Raw genomic sequence first — 22,497 nt, 5'->3', positions numbered from 1 at the left:
TGTAGGGAGGGTGTCCTTCCTGACTGTGATGGGCCTCTGTTCCTGGGGGAATAATTTAGCAGCATATTAATATGCTGCTGCAGAGGGTCTTGGGGCTACGACAGATTCTCATTTTCCCTCTTATGCCATCCTTTGTACGGTAGCCTCGTTCTCAGCCTGAACCTCTGCTGGTCTTCGTGGCATGACTAAGACCTTCAGCCCCAAGAGGCCTGATTCCCTGGTGTCGCTATGTCCTTCTCAGGCCCGGATTGCTGCATGTGTCCATTTACCATCAAACTTGGGCGAGGGGGGACCAAGAGGGACCTGAGCGGATTACCTGAATGCCAGACATATTTCTTCTTATCCTCGTTATGTAACAGTAGCCCTACTGCCTTATGATGAGCAGGGTAGATTAGCCTGCCAAGATAGTGATTTCTTTTCTTGTTGGACGGTGCCTTGGCACAAGGAGACTCAGGTGCCTGGGTGTCAACCAGAGTTTACAGTTCAGTGGGGCCCCTTCTTTGTCTCCTAGGGAAAGTGTGCCCCTTTGGGGATCAGGACCCTTAAAACTGTGGAGCCAGAGTTTCAGGGATGGGAAGCACACATACCCCAAGTGTGCCACTGGAATTGATAAGTTTCCCAACACTGCCATAAAAATGACCACAAACTGGGTGGTTTAAAACAACAGAAATGTATTCTGTCATAGTTCTGGAGGCTAGAAGTCTGAAACCAAGATGTTCACAGGCCATGTCCCCTTGGCAGGCTCTAAGGAAGTATCTTTTCTTACCCCTTCTGGCGTCTGGTGGTTACCGGCATTCCTTGGCTTGTGGCAGCATAATTACAGTCTCTGCCTCTGTCTTCACATGGCCTTCTTCCCTCTGTGTGTCTGTCTCTGTGTCTCTGTCCAAATCTCCCTTTTCTTAAAAGGACAACAGTCATTGGATTCTGGCACACCCGAATCCAGTGTGACCTCATTTTAATTTGATTTCATCTGTAAGACCCTATATCAAAATTAGGTTACATTTGCAGCCACCGGGGGTTAGGACTTTGTCATATTTTTTTCAGGGATACAATTTAACCCTCCACAGATGCTAGCATGGCTATTTCTTCTTCTACCCTTGGTTCCTAGACCCGTGTATTCTACCTCTTTGGGACATGGCATCAGATAAAGGACTTTTTTTTAGTTATGTACTATGTCTTTAGTTATGTACTATGTCCTGGAATGTGGTGTCCCTTCCTTGTAAAGTGTTGTTAAGTACCTATTCCCTGAGTCTCTGGTGGTGATTTTCCTTAAACTAAATGGGACGTGCAACGCTGGTTCCTTCTCCACAAGCACATTCTTGGGGCTGTTTGGTTTCTTCACCCCCTATGCAAAAAGCTGGCACCCAAAACTGTTACTCCTAACTTTTACCTCTTTAAAAGATGTCTTTCTATTCTCAGAGAATAATTAAAATCACCCAGAAACTTGAGCATTTTCTATTTTTTAAACAAAAGGGAATATTTTGTTATAAACATTGTCAGTTTCTAAGTTACCTTCATTCATGTGGTTTTTTTTTTCCTGCAGAATTCTTCTTAAGATCCTTTAAAAGATGAATCCTTTAGTTTTCCATTTGGGTTTTGCACAGTATTTATAAACAAAACATTAAATACCTTTTGAAAAGAGGAAGGAACAATTCCCAGAGTTGAGATTTCCTGAATGTTAAGAGTGGGTACATGAACCTGTGAACCCCCCTCTCTTTACAAAGCAGCACAGCCTTTTGCAATGTTGGTCACGGCAACATGGACAAAACTTGCCTTCCTCACAAACATTGCAACCAATTCTGAGGAATTGTGACCAATTGTGACCATTTCTGGAGATTTGTAACAGTGCGTATGTAGTGTCTTATTTAACCAATAAAGTACCATTGTTGCACTATCAGAAGAGGGTGTTAGTTGATTGAAACTATTCTTAAAATTGTTCCTCAGAGATTTCTGATTAATCCCTTTCTTGAAAAAGCCATGAAATGCATTTTGAGTGAGTGGAAGTGAGGCTCATTTTCAGTCTTAGAATAATTTAATCTTTAATTTCTGCTAACATTCATTATGTTTTCCTTTTTTACGGACTATACCTACATTTAATGGAATGTTTTGCTTCTAAATTCAAAAGTAGTAGAAGTAAAACAAGCAAACAAATTTGAGTTGTATTTTAAATACTGCTTTTAATTAAGTGCTTTTAAATAAATTAAATATTTATTCAGTCAAATATGTCAATACTATTTTTAAGAAATATTATATGGATGAGAATTAAGAAAAGTAGACAAGAAAGTGCGAAAGAGGGGTCAAACTTTGAAGTTTGGACATTATTACATATTTAACCTTTTTTTTTTTTTGCTGAGAATAGAAATTTAGTTTGGTAAAATGTCATTCTATTCTCTTTATTAAAAAAATAGCTATAAATAACCAAACTATTCACCTAAAAAAGGGAATGTTCTCCTTCTTCTACTTTGCCATGCACAGTTTACTTTTTAAATATAAAACTCATCTTTTTTTTAGTTCATTTCCCTAAAACCCTATACATGAGCCAGAAAATATTGCTGAGACTCTTCGCAACACTGTTAAACTCTTTTCTCATTTTTTTAAAAAAATTACATAATTGTGAATCTTAACTGGTGTTAATTTGAAAATATCATTAAGAAATATAAGGAAAATTTGTTTTTCTATTGTAACAAGCTTTTAGAGCAGGACTGGGCATTCTGGCCAAATAGAAACTAGATACCAGGGGTTTTCTTGTTCCCTCCCACTCCCAACCCCCTGCCTCTAGTTCCCCTGTTGCCCGTTCCTGGTGGTCACCTTCTAGTCTTTCTGACCTTAAATCACAAATTCAAGTGTCCTTGCATGGACCCTACTCTTAGATGCCCAAACTTCCTGTTTGGCTCAGCACAGTCAAGCGTCATCTATATCTCCTGTGGAAATTGAAGTAGATCATGCTGGGGGGCATTGGGCACCTTGCCTTGTACAGAAAATACATTCCATAAATGATAAGAATAGTCATGGGCTGTCTTAATCCTATTATTTAATTTAATTATTTCTCAAGAACCATAATTAGTAAGTGCTCTTATTTTCCATTTCACAAACGAGGAACCTGAGGATCTCAGATATTAATTAACATACCCAGGGTCACACTGAGTTACTAAGCAGTGAAAGTTATGCTTTTACTCCAGTGCAAGGGCTTTCATTATTAGCTTTACAACTCAGAAGAGGAATTCACATTGAAGTATGACTGCTGATAGACTGAATCCTCCTGGAATATTGGCCTTTCGCAAATAACACTTGGTTAACTGAAGGGAATGTGGCATGTATTTAAGGATTGCTTTATCAGAAAGACTTCCTGTATTGCTTGTGTGTATTCAGGCCCAGAAGCTTGCTGAACCAGTTGTGAATATTCGAACGAAAGCAGAAATCATAAGGAATAAACAAATAATCCTTGAAAGAAGCCCACAAATTCGATTTTCTGTTCTAAAGCAAACGTAGGAAACTTTCTGTCTAATTTTCCACAAGTGCTTTGCTCAGTTATAAGCCAATAATGCCATTAAAAAAATTAAATTTAGCAATACTCTAAAACTTTTGTCATTTCTTCAATGCTCTAGAAATCTGAATAGATAGAAAACACAACACAGCTAAAACTAATTAGCAGTGACTTTCCTGTTTTTGCCACCAAAATGGTGATGTTTTTATCAATTTGAGGAAACGTTATTAGTTTAGAGACTACTGCATTTAGCAATTTTGAAAGATTATTCTTTTATCCATTTTGAAATAGTCTGCTGAAAATTGAGGCTCATTAATAGTAATAATTTCAAGGGGAAATAATTTACATTTCCAAATTGGATCCATCACCATTCCTGCCATTCCTGGCAACCTCTCAAAAGGAACTCTTGTATTTCTAGATACTTTCCTATAATTCATTTCCTCTCCAAAAGGTTAACAATACCACTGCATAAAGTTTAAAGGAAAAAGAAACAACCAAAAATGTTAGTTATGAAAGAAATATATATTACTCAAAAAACATTTAAAATTAATGGGAAGTTATATATGTGTTTGTGCTTATTTATTTTTAACTAAAGTAACTGACCATTGGAGTCAAAGCAGTATTCTAAGATTTCTCTTTATCTATACGTCTTTTTTTGTTTGTCATTGTTGCTTTTATTTATTTATTTTTTAACATCTTCATTGGAGTATAATTGCTTTACATTGTCGTGTTATTTGCTGCTATATAACAAAGTGAATCAGCTATACATATTATATCCTTATATCTCCTCCCTCTTGCGTCTCCCTCCCACCCTCCCTATCCCACCCCTCTAGATGGTCACAGAGCACTGAGCTGATCTCCCTGTGCTATTCGGCTGCTTCCCACTAGCTATCTGTTTTACATTTGGTAGTGTATATATGTCCATGCCACTCTCTCACTTCGTCCCAGCTTACCCTTCCCCCTCCCCATGTCCTAGAGTCCAGTATACATGTACCACATCTTCTTTATCCATTCATCTGTCGATGGACACTTAGGTTGCTTCCATGTCCTCGCTATTGTAAATAGTGCTGCAGTGAACATTGTGGTACATGACTCTTTTGGGATTACGTTTTTTTCAGGGTATGTGCCCAGTAGTGGGATTGCTGAGTCATATGGTAGTTCTCTTTTTAGTTTTTTAAGGAACCTCCATACTGTTCTCCATAATAGCTGTATCAATTTACATTCCCACCAAGAGTGCAAGAGGGTTCCCTTTCCTCCACACCCTCTCCAGCATTTATTGTTTGTAGATTTTTTGATGATGGCCATTCTGACTGGTGTGAGGTGATACCTCACTGTAGTTTTGATTTGCATTTCTCTAATGATTAGTGATGTTGAGCATCTTTCATGTGTTTGTTGGCAATCAGTATATCTTCTTTGGAGAAATGTCTATTTAGGTCTTCTGCCCATTTTTGGATTGGGTTGTTTGTTTTTTTGATATTGAGCTGCATGAGCTGCTTCTTTATTTTGGAGATTAATCCCTTGTCAGTTGCTTCGTTTGCAAATATTTTCTCCCATTTTGAGGGTTGTCTTTTCGTCTTATTTATGGTTTCCTTTGCTGTGCAAAAACTTTTCAGTTTCATTAGGTAGCATTTGTTTATTTTCTTTTTTATTTCCATTTCACTACGAGGTGGCTCAAAAAGGATCTTGCTATGATTTATGGCATAGAGTGTTCGGCCTATGTTTTCCTCTGAGAGTTTTATAGTGTCTGGCATTACATTTAGGTCTTTAATCCATTTTGAGTACATTTTTGTGTTAGGGAATGTTCTAATTTCATTCTTTTACATATAGCTGTCCACTTTTCCCAGCACCAGTTATTGAAGAGGCTGTCTTTTCTCCATTGTATGTACTTGCCTCTTTTATCAAAGGTAAGGTGACCATATGTGCCTGGGTTTATCTCTGGGCTTTCTATCCTGTTCCATTGATCTATATTTCTGTTTTTGTGCCAGTACCATACTGTCTTGATTACTGTAGCTTTGTAGTATAGTCTGAAGTCAGGGAGCCTGATTCCTCCAGCTCCGATTTTCTTTCTCAAGATTGCTTTGGCTATTTTGGGTCTTTTCTGTTTCCATACAAATTATGAAATATTTTGTTTTAGTTCTCTGAAAAATGCCATTGGTAGTTTGATAGGGATTGTATTGAATCTGTAGATTGCTTTGGGTAGTATAGTCATTTTTCACAATGTTGTTTCTTCCAATCCATGTACATGGTATATCTCTCCATCTATTTGTATCATCTTTAATTTCTTTCATCAGTATCTTATAGCTCTTTGCAGCCAGGTCTTTTGTCTGCTTAAGTAGTTTATTCCTAGTTATTTTATTCTTTTTGTTGCAGTGGTAAATGGGAGTGTTTCCTTAATTTCTCTTTCAGATGTTTCATCATTAGTGTATAGGAATGCTAGAGATTTCTATGCAATAATTTTGTATCCTGCTAGTTTACCACATTCATTGATTACCTCTAGTGGTTTTATGGTAGCATCTTTAGGATTCTCTATATATAGTATCACGTCATCTGCAAACAGTGACAATTTACTTCTTGTTTTCCGATTTGGACTCCTTTTATTTCTTTTTCATCTCTGGTTTCTGTGGCTAAAACTTCCAGAACTATGTGGAATAATAGTGGTGAGAGTGGGCAACCTTGTCTTGTTCCTGATCTTAGTGGAAATGGTTTCAGTTTTTCACCATTGAGAACGATGTTGGCTGTGGGTTTGTCATATATGGCCTTTATTATGTTGAGGTAAGTTCCCTCTATGCCTACTTTCTGGAGGGTTTTTATCATAAATGGGTGTTCAATTTTGTTAAAATCTTTTTCTGCATCTATTGAGATGATCATATGGTTTTTCTCCTTCAGTTTGTTAATATGGTGTATCACATTGATTTATTTGCATATACTGAAGAATCCTTGCATTCCTGGGATAAACCCCACTTGATCATGGTGTATGATGCTTTCAATGTGCTGTTGGGTTCTGTTTGCTAGTATTTTGTTGCAGATTTTTGCATCTATGTTCATCAGTGATATTGGCCTGCAGTTTTCTTTCTTTGTGACATCTTTGTCTGCTTTTGGTATCAGGGTGATGGTGGCCTTGTAGAATGAGTTTGGGAGTGTTCCTGCCTCTGCTATATTTTGGAAGAGTTTGAGAAGGTTAGGTGTTAGCTCTTCTGTACATGTTTGATAGAATTCGCCTGTGAAGCCATCTGGTCCTGGGCTTTTGTTTGTTGGAAGATTTTTAATCACAGTTTCAATTTCAGTGCTTGTAATTGGCCTGTTTATATTTTCTGTTTCTTCCAGGTTCAGTCTCGGAAGCTTGTGCTTTTCTAAGAATTTGTCCATTTCTTCCATGTTGTCCATTTTATTGGCACAGAGTTGCTTGTAGTAATCTCTCATGATCCTTTGTATTTCTGCAGTGTCAGTTGTAACTTCTCCTTTTTCATTTCTAATTCTATTGATTTGAGTCTTCCCCCTTTTTTCTTGATGGCTCTGGCTAATAGTTTATCAATTTTGTTTATCTTCTCAAAGAACCAGCTTTTAGTTTTATTGATCTTTGCTACTGTTTCCTTCAATTATTTTTCATTTATTTCTGCTCTGATCTTTATTATTTCTTTTCTTCTGCTAACTTTGGGGTTTTTTGTTCTTCTTTCTCTAATTGCTTTAGGTGTAAGGTTAGGTTATTTATTTGAGATGTTTCTTGTTTCTTGAGGTAGGATTGTATTGCTATAAACTTCCCTCTTAGAACTGCTTTTGCTGCATCCCATAGGGTTTGGGCCTTCGTGTTTTCATTGTCATTTGTCTGTAGGTATTTTCTGATTTCTTCAGTCATCTCTTGGTTATTTAGTAGTGCATTGTTTAGCCTCCATGGGTTTGTACTTTGTACAGTTTTTTTTCCTGTAATTGATATCCAGTCTCATAGCATTGTGGTCGGAAAAGATACTTGATATGATTTCAATATTCTTAGATTTACCAAGGCTTGATTTGTGACCCAAGATATGATCTATCGTGGAGAATGTTCCATGAGCACTTGAGAAGAAAGTATATTCTGTTGTTTTTCGATGGAACGTCCTATAAATATCAATTAAGTCCATCTTGTTTAATGTGTCATTTAAAGCTTCTTTTTCCTTATTTATTTTCATTTTGGATGATGTGTCCATGGGTGAAAGTGGGGTGTTAAAGTCCCCTACTATGATTGTGTTACTTTGATTTCCCCTTTTGTGGCTGTTAGCATATGCCTTAAGTACTGGGGTGCTCCTATGTTGGGTGCATAAATATTTACAATTGTTACATCTTCTTCTTGGATTGATCCCTTGATCATTATGTAGTGTCCTTCTTTGTCTCTTGTAATAGTCTTTATTTTAAAGTCTGTTTTGTCTGATATGAGAATTGCTACTCCAGCTTTCTTCTGATTTTCATTTGCATGGAATATCTTTTTCCATCCCCTCACTGTCAGTCTGTATATACGGGTCTTGTTTTTGTATCCATTCAGCCAGTCTGTGTCTTTTGGTTGGAGCATTTAATCTATTTACAGTTAAGGTAATTATTGATATGCATGTTTCTGTTACCTTTTTCTTCATTGTTTTGGGTTTGTTATTGCAGGTCTTTTCCTTCTCTTGGGTTTCCTGCCTAGAGAAGTTCCTTTAGAATTTGTTGTAAAGCCAGTTTGGTGGTGCTGAATTCTCTTAGCTTTTGCTTGTCTGTAAAGATTTTAATTTCTCTGTCAAATCTGAATGAGATCCTTGCTGGGTAGAGTAACCTTGGTTGTAGGTTTTTCCCTTTCATCACTTTAAATATGTCCTGCCACTCCCTTTTGGCTTGCAGAGTTTCTGCTGAAAGATCAGCTGTTAACCTTATAGGGATTCCCTTGTATATTATTTGTTGTTTTCCCCTTGCTGCTTTTAATATTTTTTCTTATATTTAATTTTTGATTGTTTGATTAATATGTGTCTTGGCATGTTTCTCCTTGGATTTATCCTGTACGGAACTCTCTGCGCTTCCTGGACTTGATTGACAATTTTTTTTCCTGTATTAGGGAAGTTTTCAACTATAATCTCTTGAAATATTTTCTCAGTCCCTTCCTTTTTCTCTTCTTCTGGGGCTCCTATAATTCAAATGTTGGTGCATTTAATGTTGTCCCAGAGGTCTCTGAGACTGTCCTCAATTGTTTTCATTCTTTTTTCTTTATTCTGCTCTGTGTTAATTATTTCCACTATTTTATCTTCCAGGTCACTTATCCGTTTTTCTGCCTCAGTTATTCTGTTATTGATACCTTCTAGAGAATTTTTAATTTCATTTGTTGTGTTGTGTATCATTGTTTGTTTGCTCTTTAGTTCTTCTAGGTCCTTGTTGAACGTTTCTTGTATTTTCTGCATTCTATTTCCAAGATTTTGGATCATTTTCTTATCATTACTTTTAATTCTTTTTCAGGTAGACTGCCTATTTCCTCTTCATTTGTTTGGTCTGGTGGGTTTTTTTACCTTGATCCTTCATCTGCTGCATATTTCTCTGTCTTCTCATTTTGCCAACTTACTGTATTTGGGGTCTCCTTTTTGCAGACTGCAGGTTCATACTTCTGGTTTTTTTGGTATCTGCCCACCATGGGTAAGGTTGGTTCAATGGGTTGTGTGGGCTTCCTGGTACCTGTGTTCTAGTGGATAAGGCTGTATCTTGTCTTTCTGGTGGGTAGGACCGCATCCAGTGGTGTGTTTTGGGGTGTCTGTGACCTTATGGTGATTGTAGGCAGCCTCTCTTCTATGGGTGAGGTTGTGTTCCTGTCTTGCTAGTTGTTTGGCATGGGATGTCCAGCACTTGAGCTTGTTGGTCATTGAGTGGAGCTGGGCCTTAGTGTTGAGAACAGAGTTCTCTGGGCAAGTTCTCGCTGATTGATATTACATGGGGCCGGAAGTTCTCTGGTGGACCAATGTTCTGAACTCGGCTCTCCCACCTCAGAGGCTCAGGCCTGACACCCAGGCAGAGCACCAAGATCCTATCAGCTACAAAGCTCAGAAGAAAAGGGAGAAAAAAAAGAAAGAAAGGAAAAAAATTAATAAAATAAAGTTATTAAAATAAAATTTTTTTTAAATTATGAAAATAAAAAGTAATAAAAAATAGAAAGTAAAAATAAAAAAGGAGAGCAACCAAACCAATAAACAAATCAACCAATGATAACAAGCATTAAAAACTAAACTAAAATAAACATATAAATCAGAAAGTAGTCACGTACAGCAAACTCCCAGTCTACAGGTGCTCCCAAAGTCCACCGCCTCAATTTTTGGATAATTCATTGTCGTTGTTCAGGTATTCCACAGATGCAGGGTACCTCAAGTTGACTGTGGGGATTTAATCCGCTGCTCCTGGGCTTGCGCAGAGAAATTTCCCTTTCTCTTCTTTGTTCGCACAGCTCCTGGGGTTCAGCCTTGGATTTGGGTTCGCCTCTGCACGTAGGTCGCTTGAGGGCATCTGTTCTTCGCCCAGACAGGACAGGGTTAGAGGAGCAGCTGTTTAGGGGGCTCTGGCTGTCTCAGGCTGGGGGGACAGAGGGGTATGGAATGAGGGGCAAGCCTGTGGCAGCAGAGGCCAGCTTGACATTGCACCAGCCTGAGGCACCATGTGTTCTCCCGGGGAAGTTGTCCCTAGATCACAGGACCCTGGCAGTGGCGGGCTGCACAGGCTCCCGGGGGGGGAGGTGTGGAGAGTGACCTGTGCTCGCACACAGGCTTCTTGGTGGCTGCAGAAGCAGCCTTAGCGTCTCATGCCCGCCTCTGGGGTCTGCACCGATAGCCGTGGCTCACACCCATCTCTGGAGCTCATTTAGACGGTGCTCTGAATCTCCTCTCCTCGCGCACCCCAAAACAATGGTCTCTTGCCTCTTAGGCAGTTCCAGACTTTTTCCCAGACTCCCTCCCGGCTAGCTGTGGTGCACTAGCCCCCTTCAGGCTGTGTTCACGCAGCCAACCCCAGCCCTCTCCCTGTGATCCGACCTCCGAAGCCTGAGCCTCAGCTCCCAGCCCCGCCCGCCCCGGCAGGTGAGCAGACAAGCCTCTTGGGCTGGTGAGTGCTGGTCGGCACCGAGCCTCTGTGCGGGAATCTCTCCGCTTTGCCCTGTGCACCGCTGTTGCTGCGTTCTCCGTGGCTCCGAAGCTTCCCCCCCCTGCGCCACCCGCAGTCTCGTCTCCGCCCGCGAAGGGACTTCCTAGTGTGTCAAAGCTTTTCCTCCTTCACAGCTCCCTCCCAGAGGTGCAGGTCCCATCCCTATTCTTTTGTCTCTGTTTTTTCTTTTTTCTTTCACCCTTCGCAGGTGCGTGGGGAGTTTGTTGCCTTTTGGGAAGTCTGAGGTCTTCTGCCAGCGTTCCGTAGGTGTTCTGTAGGAGTTGTTCCACATATAGACATATTTCTGATGTATTTGTGGAGAGGTAGGCGATCTCCACGTCTTACTCCTCCGCCATCTTGAAGGTCCTCCTCCTTTATCTATACTTCTTATTTCATAATCTAATTGCCACTGCAAGAGAATATGAATATGCATGGAGAATGACAAATTCAATTTTTTTACTGTTATGTATGTTAATACATATTTCTGCCTCTCATTCATGTCCATATATATGTATATGTATGTTGCATTTATATATGTGTGTATATATATTTGTGTGTTTATATATGTATAAATAATATATATGAAGTTTGAGTTTAGCTTCGCAAAGAACATATACAAAATTTTTAAAAGAATAGAAGACAGTGTAAGTTAGAAATTACCTTTACCTACTTAACAGAGATAATTACCAAGTGTTTGATATTTATTTTGAGCAGAAAAATGATTTTTATTTATATTTAGACTGGTTAAAGCTTGTTTCTTGCATATGTGGTCATATTTGGTGGTATTTAATACATTTACTAATAATAAGATTACACTAACTGTGGAGAAATTGTGTTATAAAATCACGTGAAAAGTACATTTACTTGTTTTCACAGCACTGGAGAGCATGGAAGGATATTATTATAGAGACAATGTTTTGGTGGAAGAATTTCAAGCCCAAATAAATGCAGCCTCCCTGGAAAAGGTCAAACAGTACAATCAGAAGCTCAGGTATGTCATTGTTCAATTAACAGAAGAGTTTCCAGTTTGTTTTTGTTTTTGAGTTTCCAGTTTTAACAAGAGCAGATGAATAAAGCTTTTGATGTTATTCGTTGTGTTAGATGATTGATGATGATATTTCTTTTGATATAAAGTTCTCTTATTTAGGGTTTAATGTTTCAGATATTCGAAGGGGTACACTTTTTGCAAATAAAGTAGAAAAGAATTTTAAACTTTTCATGCTGTTGTCTTAATTTCTGAGAAGATCAAGAGATTAATTATTTCGTAGACCATTTCCAAGAAAAAAAAGCATTGCTTTATAGTGCTGTCTCCTAGGAGGTTCAGTGGATTAAAGGAAAAATAGGTTCCTTTATGTACCATTAAACAGCTGGCACCCTGACACCAAGAGATGAATATGTTTAACATGGAAAATATGATAAAAAAAGGTACTACTTGATATTGGAAAAAGTATCTGCTTTCAGATAATATTACATTTTATTGTTTTTTCCTCTAAAAATAATCTTGCTGGTATTATGATCAATGGCAGGGAAAAATTAACCACAGTAAATGAAAGGGAAATGTATTATAATTTAGAAGCTTCAATTTTTAACCAATTATTAGCATATATAGTTCCCTTTTATAAGTTACTGTGTTAACAGGTCACCTTTTAAAATTACTAACCGATTATGGCTTTTATTTTTAAAAGAAAAATACATTTGTTCTACCGTAGGCCTTAGTAACTCAAAAATACTGTTGTGATTTTTTTTTTTTTTGATTTTGTCTACGATATGGCTAAACCGTGAAGATAAATTAACTCCTAAAATTCCTGGTGTGTGGAGGTGTTGGTTCTTGTGATTACCACCAGGTTGGCTTTTTTTCACTTTGAATGCATTACCCCCTTACCCTTGCCTCACACAAACCTGTCCCTTTTCCTAGGTTCTTTATTTCATACCATCATTTTGTCATCTTCTCAAGTTCTCAGCCTCAAACCCCCAATATGTTTGATTTCTCATTCTCTTTTGCTCTTAAAATGTAGTTGGAGATCCTGATGATTCTGACTAAAATATCTCTTAGACTGCCCTAGTTCTATTACCTTGTCTAGATCACTATTTCTCAAAGACATATAATGGACTGACCTCTTTCACAGAAAAAAAAAAAACTGAAAATTGAATTCTTCAGTACTGTGTCTCCTAAGAAATACTGACTTAAGAAGATCAGTCACATCTTGTGAACATCTCTCATTTGAGTACCGTTAGCACAAAAGAAAAGTTTTGCCTTCATAACTGATAAAATATATTCTTAGGTTATCTTTCAAATAAGGATACAAAATGAAAGCATTTCTATAGAACATGTGGGCCCTGAGAATACATCCCCAGAGTTCAGTTTGAGAAAATGGGTCTGGACCATTGCCGTAGCATTCTAAACAATCTCCCGTCTCTAAGAACCAGTGTTGTTCTAATCTACTTAGGATTTTGCTTCCAGATAATAATTGTAAACCATGTGTCTTACCACGTCACTCTTCTGCTCAAAGCATTTAGTGATTTCTTATTTCCCCCAAAAGGAGTCACTAGCTCCTTGGCCTGGCAGTCAAGGTCTTTTATGACTTGGTCTAAGACTTCCTTTCTCTTCCTGTGTGCCAGCCACGCGGTACTCTCCTCGTTTCTAACCATACCCTCGACTGTCCTTCTTCCCTGACTTTCCACACTTCACTTAGCATCTGCTTCCTGTCTCCAAATGTCTATAAAGCTACTATTTATATGAGTCAATGTCCAACTCTAAGATAATGTCCTTCATAAAATATTTTTCTTCTATTATTGGGCTGGGATGAGGCCCCGGCATCCAATTTTTTAGAAGTTCCCTAGGAGATTCTAATGTGTTGCTAGAATTGAAAACCAGTTCCCCAGATCAGGGAGTCAAAGTATGATGTCAGACCAGCAGCATCAGTATCACCTGAAAACTTGTTAGAAACATCTCCTGGGTGGGCCCAGCAATGTGTGTTGGGACAAGCCTTCCAGGTGATTTTCATCAACTCACACTCAAATTTCAGAGTCACTGCCTGAGGCTAAATGAATGTCAGATTTCCCTTCCAGTCTTCCATTTTAATACTTTATTTTACTTTATGGCTGTTGTAGAATTCAGTTCTTCTTCCTGATGATACAGTTACTGTGTACAGATTCCTTATCTTCTTTTTTCTGTTGTTAGCTCTTTTGAGATGAGGGTTAAGTTTATCTTACTGTTTCCCATTGTGTTTATTTTGCATAGGAAGCTCTCCATGAGTATATGTTTAGTTGCATTAAATTATCTCGCTATAACTAACAGAGAGAAGCGGGGGATGTGGCATAGCTTTCGCATGCCTGTGGATCTTTTTTTTAAACAGAAATGTATGCTCATATATAGCAGATACATGAAAAGATGTTTAAGGTTCTTTGTTAAGAAAAACAGCCTGTGTGCATTAATTGCATGCTATCCTCTTCACATAAGAAAACATTTTAATGTATCTTTCCTGAAGAAAGCAGTTTTAAAAGTACAGACTCCTTGGTTCAAATTGTGTGCCTTTGTCAGCAATTATATATCCTTCTTGTTGCATATTAGATTTCCTTTGCACAGGAAGACAATTATCTTCCTCTTTACTCCCAGTAATGCCTTCTCTTCCTGCTGATTTCTTGAATGAAGGTGTTAATTTCTCCCTTAATTTTTCCTGTTACTTGTAACCACAAAGACTCAGAGATTGCTTTTGAACAATCTGTTCTTGGTCTTCGGAGCCAAAGGCTGACATTGACCATTTCTTTAAAGGAGCTCTTAATGTCCGCCTTAAAAAAAAAATAGCCCTCAGGTGTCGCTAGTTCCACACAGCCCCAGAGCCTTTCTAACACTTTCACTGAAAACCGTTTCATTCTGGATGGTACTTTACTAATTAGACATCAGAAAAGGCCTTACAACAAGCAAACATAAGGAAATAAGAAATCACTAAATGCTTTGAGCGGAAGAGTGACATGGTAAGACACATGGTTTAAAATTATTTTCTGGAAGCAAACATACAAAGGCCTTACAACAAACAAACATAAATAGGCTAATATTTTATTGGAAAGCATTGTTTAGATTACAAGTTTCAGAAACCAAACTCAAACTGGCATAAACAAAATAACGGATTGGCTTATTTAACAGGTATATCCAGGGGATATGGCTGCTTCAGGCACAGCTGGATCCAGGGCTGTGGGTCTTCAAGATACTCTTTCTCTCTCTGTCTCTTCTTGGTACTCCTTTCCTCTGTGTGGGCTTCATTTTCAGGCAGACTTGTTTCACATTTGGGTAAAGATGGTCACTACAGACCAGCGTTGCACTCAAAGAAGAAGAGAAGGTGCCCCTTCCACCCCTCCCATCCCCAACAACTAAAGGTTCCAGCAAAGGACCTGGTCTCATTAGCCAGACCTGAGTCATGTGCCTGTTCCTAGGTGGGCTTAGCATCGCAGAAGAACAATGGGCTGTCACAAAAAGCACAGGGTGGGGGCTTCCCTGGTGGCGCAGTGGTTGAGAGTCCGCCTGCCGATGCAGGGGACGAGGGTTCGTGCCCCGATTCGGGGGGATCCCACATGCCACGAGCCCGTGAGCACGTCCAGAGCCTGTGCTCTGCAACGGGAGAGGCCGCGGCAGTGAGAGGCCCACGTTCCGCCAAAAAAAAAAAAAAAGCAAGGGTAAGAGTACCGGACAAGCTGAAACAATGGATTCCACTTCAGTTACAGAGGTTTCTTCAGAACAGCAAAGAATAGGTGGAAATAATTTGCTACTTAAAAGAAAATATAATGTAGCCATAATACCTACCAATTTTTAAGAACATGTTAGAAGTCAGTAACAATACTAGGTAAGTTATATGGATTATTTAATAAGCCAGTGAGTTCCATATTATCATTTCCATTTTAAAGAGAAGTTACACAAGTTTACCCAGATAAGAAATGGTGAAACCAGGATTTAAATCAAAGACGTTTTTCTCTTTAAAGTCCATAATTTTTGTACTGTCTTAGGCCATCTCAGTGAATGGAGTGAACATTATACACTACAAACCAATTTTCTGTTACGAAGGTGTGGTGTCAGATATTATCAAATGCCTCCAATTGCTCTGATTCTGTACCATTTCTTCACTGAATGTTCATGAGGTTTCCATTCTCGTGAGAATGGGCAAGACAAAAAAATGGGCAAATAAATCCATAAACAACGTATTGCAGATAGTGAAGAGGGCAATGAAGAAAATCTAAAACTGGTTTCTATGGTAGGACGTTGGTCATTTAGAGCAGGTGGTTAGGAAGGACTTAAATATTAGGTGGTATTTCTTTTTCTTTTTTCTTTTTTTTTTTTTTTTTTTTGGTCATGTAGCGTGGCATGCAGGATCTTAGTTCCCCCGACCAGGGATCGAACCCGTGCCCCCTGCACTGGAAGCGAGGAGTCTTAACCACTGGACCACCAGGGAAGTCCCTTAGGTGGTATTCTTCTGAGGTGGCCTTGCCAGAGTATGGGGGAAGATCTTTCCCAAAGCAGAGAATTGACGCATACAGGTCATGGCAATAGCTTATGTGTGAGGAAGACAAAGGTGGCCAGGGCGATCCTAGCACATTGGGAAGGATGATAGGTGTTGAGAGAAATGTGTAGGGGTCTGCTTATGTAGGGCTGTAGGCCATTGTGGAGGTTCGGATTTTATTGTAAGGAAAGAAGCCATTGGAATGGATTTTATTGAATTCCTGCTGTCCAATTATATCTCATGCATCTGTTGCAAATAAAATTCAACTGGTTGAAGTCTTCAGAAAGCAGTAGTGAAGCATGCCGAGGCCAGCTGGCTGTTCTGAGAGTTTCTCCTCCAGTCTCCAGGGGAATTCAGATGAGGTTGTGCACCTGGGGACTCTTTGCCACCTGCGTCAGAGCCCTGACACTGGTTGCCTGCAGACACCCTGGGTTAGTTGTTACCCCCAGTGAACAGGATCGAGCCAGCAGAAATGTCTTACGGCTGTTTCTAAAATATATCCTCCTGTGCCAAGTCAGGTAAAGTTCTTGATAGATTTCCTTCAGACTCTTAAGAAGTCCAGCATGTAAATGTCTAACTCAGAAATTCTAACCAAGGAATTCTGGAGGAGGGGCATTCTTATTCCCTACCTTCACCATCCTCATGCTATTTTATTCTCTCTTTTCTAACTGAGGCTTTCCTTTGTATTTCCTCTGCCCATGAGCCATCATCCCCATTGGCCTCATTTTTTCCTACCTTACGTAAATGTAATTTATCATTACCAAACCCTTTCATTTTACTGTATCCTATTTATTGGCAGAAGGCATCACTGCATAGTGACAAATGAGATAAATGTAAATGTGAATAATATTCCTCATACTAAAGTACTCCTTTCAGTTCGAGGGGTCTAGCTTAGCTTTTTTCAAATATTATTTTCAGTATAAAGTCAACGTTAAAATAAAAAGAAAAATCAAAAGGAAACAAGTTGTATAATTAGTTACTGAGACTATTATTTTGGTAAAGCTTCATACTGAATTTTTTTTAATAGATCTATTTATATATTTAGTTTTGGCTGTGTTGGGTCTTCGTTTCTGTGTGTGGGCTTTCTCTAGTTGTGGCGAGTGGGGGCCACTCTTCATTGCGGTGTGCGAGCCTGTCACTGTCGCAGCCTCTCTTGTTGTGGAGCACAAGCTCCAGACACGCAGGCTCAGTACTTGTGGCTCACGGGCCTAGTTGCTCCGCGGCATGTGGGATCTTCCCAGACCAGGGCTCGAACCCGTGTCCCCTGCATCGGCAGGCAGATTCTCAACCACTGCGCCACCAGGGAAGCCCATACTGAATTTTTTAGGGCTTATGATTTGGGATATCTAAAGGTACATTCATCATCTTTACAGAAAGCAGACAAATAAATTATTCAAAGCATATATTCCCTTAAGGTGTGCCTTTTTTGATAAAGAATGGCACATTTTCTTTAAAGAAAGTTTCAAAAAGCCAAAATATATTTTATGTAACAAATAGAAAGAAGATAGACATTTTATTTATGTTAACAAGAAATGCTACACAAATATCAATCTCAGTCATATATTTGAACCATTTTTTCAACTGAGAATTGTCTGGCCAGAAATATGTATGTGTTTTGGCCATTCCCATGATAGCACCTCTGTGAAATGTGTCACTTCTCTCTACCTCTGGAGGGAAAAAAAAAAGTGAGTATGTTCTCCTGGCATGAGACAGATATGAAGAATGGCATGGACTTACTACCATTTCATGTCTTTACAACTATCAACCAGCATAAGAAAGTCAAGAAGAGCAGGACATCAGCCTTTCAATCCAATCTGCAGTCCTAGGCACGTTCCCAAGCAAAACTTGGGTCCCCTTGCCTAATCCAAAGTAAAGCCAATCCACTGACACTGGGTTGTGGTCAAGGAGAATCAAGGAGGGTTCAGCATTTCATGCAGGCACCAAGCAAGGAGTCCAGGCAGCTAATGCTCAAAAGGCCCCAACTCCCCGATGGCTTTCACAGACAGGTTTTTTAAAGGTAGGGTGAGGGAGAGGCTTGCAGGGTGTGTGATCAGTTCATGGACATTCTTCTGATTGGTTGGTGGTGAGGTAATTGGGAGTCGACATCATCAACCTTCTGGTTCCAACCTGTCTGGGGTCTAGTGCTTGTGCTTGAGGTCAGCATACAGTGAAGTTCTTCCACCTGGTGGGGGTTTCAGTATCTGCAAAACAGCTTAAGGGTATGGTTCAGAGTATTCTCTGTAGCTCTTGAGGAGGAGCTAAAGACACTTGACTTTATTTAATGGCTAAACAATTTTTATTTTGTCTTGCTTGGCTGTTTTCCTTTGTTTCTGCATTTTCTCACTTCTCTGATTAAATTTATTCTTTGGAACTTGGGGAGGGCCTTGGAGGCCTTTTCTACAAGCAAGAGGCAGATGGAGGACATGGTTGGGGGCAGGAGTCTGTCCCCCAAAGGCCCTATAGAGTCCTGCTCTGTTACAGGCACATCCTCCATCCCATCTCTTTCTTCCGTCAGAGTCTTCAATTCATAACACACTTTCCCGTTCCTTGTTTTGATAGCAAACAGTATACCCACGTTTGAAACAGAAAATTTTGCTTCTGTTGACGAGGAGCTGTGGAAACTACCTTAAATCAACAAGAGTATGAACTTAGTAAAATCTGAGAGAGAGCAAGAGAGACAGAGAGAAGATCAATTAAAATACAGATAATGCCTTTGTCCTTCAATTGTTTCTCTTTATAAAGGTGCAGATTTTAGAGTTATTCTTTTTTAATTAATTGGAAACATTCCAGATGCATAGTTATCTCCTCTAGAGCAGTTTTATATTTGCTTTCCATCCTATCTTTCAGCCGAATTCCATTTTTTATACCTTAAGATACAACCACATTTGTGTTTCTCGAAGACTAGCTGTAAACTAAATATGTATATTCAATTTATTTCTGCTTTCAGGTTAGGAGTATGGAGTTTTCAGAGTTGTACATTTTTTTTTTTTAACGTGGGAAGTGATTCTTCAGTAGAAGGAGAAAACAACTAAATCTACAAAGAATTTGAATTTGTTTACAATGCTTAAAAGTGTACTAGGCTTCTTTACTATATCTGACATATATAAAGGATCTATATTTACGAAATAGAATTATACTTAAGTGTCATATTCTTGCACAATATAAAATTAAAGGAATTGCTGGATACTTGTATTTGACAAACCTTTCACCCCCACCAAGTATCAGGGACATGAATGAATTATTTGAGGAAGTGACTCTTTCTCTGAAAGAGAAGTTGGGGTTACAGTGTTTAAGGGAGAGGGGATGGGAGATAAAGTTGTGGGGAAGTGGGTATTTTCCAGCAGAGGAATAGTATGTATGAAAATCCTAAAGTGGGGAGGAGAAGGATGAAGTGTTCCAGAGGCTGGAATTCAGGAGAAAGAGGGGCATGAAACAAATGTAGGAACAGAATCAGTATACCCTCGTTTACCATCAGCTCTTCCTCAGCTTCTTTCAACCCAGTTCATTCAGGACACACTCCAGCCCTATTTCCTTGTGCAGAAAGAGTATAATTATTTAGGACCCATCTCAAAATTGTCTTCCTGTAGGAAGCCTTCAGGTATAGCCTCATCTGGAATTACCTGGGTTTCTTCCTTAAAACTCTTTGAAAGCCTCTTTGTTTTCATTTGTTTGATTTTGACTTGTGGGCTGTTTACCTGCCTATGTATATATGAGGGCAGCCAGGTCCTAGTTCCCCACTGTGTTTGGTACATAGTAAGTACCGTAAAAATAGTTGAATTGAATTGGAAATCAGATTAATTGCGATGTATTGGTCTTCTTTGGGTGGGGTATTTTATTGAATTTATTCCAGTATCCAGTTTGCTTCATTTTCTATTCAGAAGATTCTGGGCCATTTGAAGGGTACAGATGCTGACTCTGTTGGAGACCTCTCCCGAGAAAATTCATCAGCGTAGCCAAGGTTCATACATTTCACATGAGACAAGATCAGACAAAGCTGAAATTATAGCGGCACTTTTGAGAGCAACATATCTCTTCTTTATTTGAAAAGTGCTATAATTCCATTAAACGTTGCCACCATTACTTTCTGAAAATATGATATAGTTGCCTATGTATTTATGCATATAATCTCATTTAATTATCTGAACTGTACTTATTTCTGTCTGAATTCAAACTAATTCGTTTGCCCTTGAGAAGTTGTAATTATGTCTAATATTTATTTTACTTTTACATTAAAGGAATTTTTAATTCAATTTTTAAGATAAGGGCAACAAAAGAGATTAGAATGACTTAACTCTGAGTTTTCACATTTTTGCGATAAGTCCACTGTGATGATGTTTATCAAGGATGAATAGATTTTCTGGCTGACAAATAGAAGCAAGTAAAATCGTCTTCAATAAGAAACATTTGAAGAGAATTATCTGTCTGCAAGCTAAGGAAAGCTATTGTTTTCACCAAAGCAAAGGGAAGATCAAAGTACCTTGTGTTCCGAATTTCCCAAAGGATAAATTAGAGCTGGAAGTATCAAAGAGAAAATAAGCACACCCTGAAGAATCAGTTAGAGAAATACACTGTGTGAGGAAAAATGGTCCGTGCTTATGGAAGCAAGACTGATTCTTATTTTTAACTCTGCTGACTTTTCTAGCTGATCATGAGGACAGTCAGTCTTTAAAAAATATATTCAGAGCATCCTAGTCAAGCTCTTTTAGTGAATCTTTTTCCTATTGCTTTTGTTCGGTTCCTTTTTGCTGACATTTCAAATTTCTTTGGTTTGGTGGATGGACCATGGAAAGTGAGTGAATCACAAATTATCCTTTCAAAACTTTACCCCTTCACCAGTCAGGAAATGTAGCTTGGGCCCAGAGCTTTTGAGAGAAAAGACATAATTGTAACTTAGAAGAAATTAATACGAATTTATTGGAAATCATAATTTATGTGAAGAGTAAGAGCCTTATGTTTGTGAATGAGCTGTCTAGTTATATAGACCACCCAACTTCAATGGAGGGCAAAGTTCTGTCTTACATAGGTTCAAGTTTGTGAAGTTCTGTCGGTCATTCAGGAAGAAAATCAAACACATCTTTGCTTGGCTTCTGGTAATTTCAGCCACAAGGACTTCAGTTTCCATTGCTTTAACCAATTCCTTTCCATCTTTCTTGGTACACCTCAAAATCCATCCTCCCTGAGAGGTCTTCCCACCTCCCTAAGGCTAGTCTTTTTTCCTTATTTTCCCTTTTTAGACATCTGTTATAACATTTACCACATTATGCTTTATATTCTTTTTATATGTATCTGTTTCTCCTTTTCACCTTGTCTTTCTCTTTTTGGTTTACCCACTGCTGATAAGGTAGCTATTAATAGGTGATTAATGAATGCTTGTATGTAGATGATTTGGGGCAAACCAGAACACAGCACATCAACGGTGGTGGGGTCCTGACTGACCTCATGATGATTTTCAACAGAATGTCTGGTGAATGTTGTGGGCTCTGATGTCAGTATTGAATGGGTTTGGAAATATTCCCCATGTTTCAGCAGTATTTATTGTGCACCTGTATGCAAGTGCAGGAATGTGTACAGTATTGGGGATACAGAGATGAGTTAGACAACATGACCTTGTGAATCTGAAAGGGAAGGAAGAGTTGATGTGGTGAACAGGTAATTTTGAAATTCTCTGCTAACCATCATGGTGGTTCCAGGATGCCCAGGGAGCATAGAAGGGGATCACTTAGGAAAGACCGAGGATGGGGGAGTTCAGACAGATGACTGCTGGCGGGCCAGATGCAGGACAGGAGACAGGCTGTTTCAGTGGGAGGGAGTGATAAGAGCAAAGGCATTGCAGAACCGTGACAGGTGAGGACAGGCAGAAAGGACGCAGGAGGGGGGTGGGCAGGCGCAGGCCACGGGGGACCTCAGACGCCCGCCGGCTGAGGAGCTTAGGCTGAAGCCTGTAAGTGACACTATTCACTTGTGAGTTCTCAGTGGCGAGGGAGCATCACATTTTTAACTGAGCAGCCTTGGGGATACCACTGAGGACCAGTTAGGGGTGAGGACAAGACTAGAGTCAGAAAGACTGATTAGGAAGCTATTAAGATAGTTCAGGCAAGTGATAATAAAAACCCTATGCAGATAGAAATGGAGATGGAGAAGAAGGCATAGATTTTAGAAATATATGGGGACTAGGGGAAAAAAATCTTCTCCACTAAATACATGGTAATGTTGAGAGGGAGACACAGACATACTGGTTTGGGTGCCTGGATTATTCTGATATCGTGAGGAAACAAGCGGAGAAGCTCCTTTGGGGTTGTAGTGCAAGATACTGAATTGAATTGGATTTGAGATGTGAGACTGACATCCAAGAGTCTCGGTCCAGTAGGCTGGAGTCATTCACATAGAGGTCAGACATAGCTAAAGCCAAAA

General features: G+C 39.2%; 1 protein-coding gene across 9 annotated transcripts in view; it reads left to right on the top strand.

Moving 5' to 3' along the window:
- The window catches only part of PREX2 (phosphatidylinositol-3,4,5-trisphosphate dependent Rac exchange factor 2), a 359,933-nt gene that overhangs the window by 200,622 nt on the left and 136,814 nt on the right, over nucleotides 1–22,497 (top strand). For all 9 annotated transcript variants that reach the window (XR_013824731.1, XR_013824732.1, XM_079902440.1 and 6 more), the window contains one exon: nucleotides 11,474–11,588. Coding sequence is in view for 7 of the 9 variants with exons in the window: in XM_079902440.1 (XP_079758566.1) it covers nucleotides 11,474–11,588 (115 nt within the window). In the remaining 2 variants the exon portion in view is untranslated. The remainder of the gene's footprint in view (nucleotides 1–11,473; nucleotides 11,589–22,497) is intronic.

Source organism: Stenella coeruleoalba, assembly GCF_951394435.1.
Source record: "Stenella coeruleoalba genome assembly, chromosome: 17".
Taxonomy (NCBI): domain Eukaryota; kingdom Metazoa; phylum Chordata; class Mammalia; order Artiodactyla; family Delphinidae; genus Stenella; species Stenella coeruleoalba.
Note: the sequence above shows the minus strand (reverse complement) of the source record. Positions and strands in the feature narration are given on the sequence as shown.